At 40.0% G+C, this 2,207-nt stretch overlaps 1 protein-coding gene across 2 annotated transcripts in view; it reads left to right on the top strand.

The window, feature by feature from the left end:
* LOC109467615 (hemicentin-1-like) overlaps window positions 1-2,207 on the top strand; it is a 108,472-nt gene that overhangs the window by 39,921 nt on the left and 66,344 nt on the right. For both annotated transcript variants that reach the window (XM_019765631.1, XM_019765630.1), the window contains exon 19: window positions 602-717. In XM_019765631.1, coding sequence (XP_019621190.1) covers window positions 602-717 — 116 coding nt within the window. The remainder of the gene's footprint in view (window positions 1-601; window positions 718-2,207) is intronic.

Genomic DNA, 2,207 nt, shown 5'->3' with positions numbered 1-2,207 from the left:
AATTGGGCGCACAAAATATCAATTAAGTGTATTGATAAGCGGCACGGCACCCCTTTCCATCAAAAGAGTGAAAGATTCCGACCCGCGTTTAGTACAGAAATGACAGCCCGTCGGGCTGAGGGTGTCACATTGCTCCGAACACAGAAGGAAACTCCGGTCCGACATTTGGGCCCCTTAGGGGCATGTTCTAGAACTGCAGAAGCATTCGATGAAAAATATTCAGGATAACTCAAGAACTGATCGACGGATTATCATGATTTTTGGTATGTGGGTAGCTTACAGAATGCTTGACATTAATACAATAGTTATGCAAATCAGCAGCTAATTAGCATAATTGTCAGAATTTTGCCCAGAATTTCAATAGATGTTTTTGCCCAATTTTCAAGAGAAAAAAGTTTTGTTGCCCTCCTTCGGTGGTTGCTCAACATACCAAAAATGTTGTAAATGTACTTCAGCAAGACATTAGACTCTGATTTGTTTTCTTTTGTCTTTTATTTTTACTTTGATAGTGTTGTTTCTTTTTCCCATATCGAGATTAGATTTGGAGTAGGGTTAACATGTAAAGAGCACTAATTTGTTGCATACTGTCACTTTTTTTCAGTGTCACCTGTAGTGACAACTGTCCCCCCATCAGTCAGCGTGATAGTGGGTTCTGATGTCCGTCTGCCATGTCCTGTGTTGATGGGTAACCCCCCTCCACGTCATCAGTGGTACAAGGTTGGTCACACACTTGGATGTACATTGACAGAAAAGATTTATCATAGATTGTACTTGGTACCCTCTTTTTCTCATCCTCTTATTTGGTCAAATTATTTCAACAGTGACTTCACTTCTGCTTAAAATGACCTGAAATTTGTTATGGCAGTAGAGTGGTCAAAAATTCATTCTTAGAATGGCTGACAGTTGCCCAATGCTGGAGCAGGAAAGTTTGACATACAGTCAAACTTGTCTATGGAGGTCACACGATCAAGGGACTGGCTAAATTTCACCACTATGGATAGGTGACCACTAGAGAGAAATGGACGGTTAGTTCATCCCCCCCCCCAAAAAAGAAAAAGTGACACATGCTACCAACAGAGATGTCTTTATTCTAAAACATATGAAAACAGTACAGGTAAGTTTAGATGTACATGCATATGTAGTTCAATTATTGTTCTTTTGCTTTAGTTTGGGCTTGAAAAAAAGAACTGAAGAAATTGGAAGGAGACATTAATGATAAATCAAAGATGCACGTAACATGCTCAGTTGAGCAACTGGGACAATGAAACCTTTCTGACTAAAACATACCTAACCACTGGTTATCATTTACTGTATCTGTGTAAAGAAGAAAGCAATAAAGCAACAAAGTTTCTGGTGGACTCCAAACAAAGTTGCTGCTGACTGGCAAAAATTTAAGCTCCTTTGACGATTTCTTCTCACTCTCACTGCCAATCGGATCACTTCCACCTTCTGGAATAAGTTCAAATAGAGAACGGCATTGGCGTTCTTTGGTGCGTGCTTTGAGTGACCCACATACGCCACAATGAATTCCAACCATGTAAACAAGTACTTTTGCCCCATGATGTTCTCTATTTCATCAAATTAGTTGTTCTTCAGGTGCCAGTTATTTACGTTTCGGTCATTTGTGAGACATTAAAACGTAGTGAAAAACCTTTGTTTACAGCAGCTTGTGCTCCTCCCGCGTGGTTGTCTGCCTCTGCCATTATGCCAATGTGGTACATGTAGTTAATGGAAAAGTTGCTCCTTTAAGTTCACATCTCAGTGATGTAACGGCCAGAAAATTATCACGAGGCTGACATTATAATGACTGTAGACCGAGGTGGGGTGACGCTGCGGCGCCAGCAGTGATGCTAAGCAGGTTACAACCGGCCTCGACTGCAATCAGGAGTGTTGATATATAATGTTACCTACCAAAACACTTGTTCAGTTAATACTGTCAATATGGTATGGCTATGTGCAGGTGTAATGCAGTTAACCCAATTAAATCCCAACAGCCAATCAGCAAGAAGAATAGATCGAGGGAAACTGTATGACTATTGGTTCTTGCTCTGAAATCATCCCCCTACTATGCTGTAGATTGTGACCTAACAACTGTCAAAACCCCCCAAATTATACAAGTTTAAGGGAGAGTATGCCAAAAATTAAAATTAATTATTATTAATAGATTATATAAAGCATACCCATACCGAATTTCAGATGATTTGGAT

The sequence above is a fragment of the Branchiostoma belcheri genome, unplaced genomic scaffold (assembly GCF_001625305.1).
Source record: "Branchiostoma belcheri isolate BF01 breed outbred unplaced genomic scaffold, Haploidv18h27 scaffold184, whole genome shotgun sequence".
Lineage (NCBI taxonomy): Eukaryota > Metazoa > Chordata > Leptocardii > Amphioxiformes > Branchiostomatidae > Branchiostoma > Branchiostoma belcheri.
Note: the sequence above shows the minus strand (reverse complement) of the source record. Positions and strands in the feature narration are given on the sequence as shown.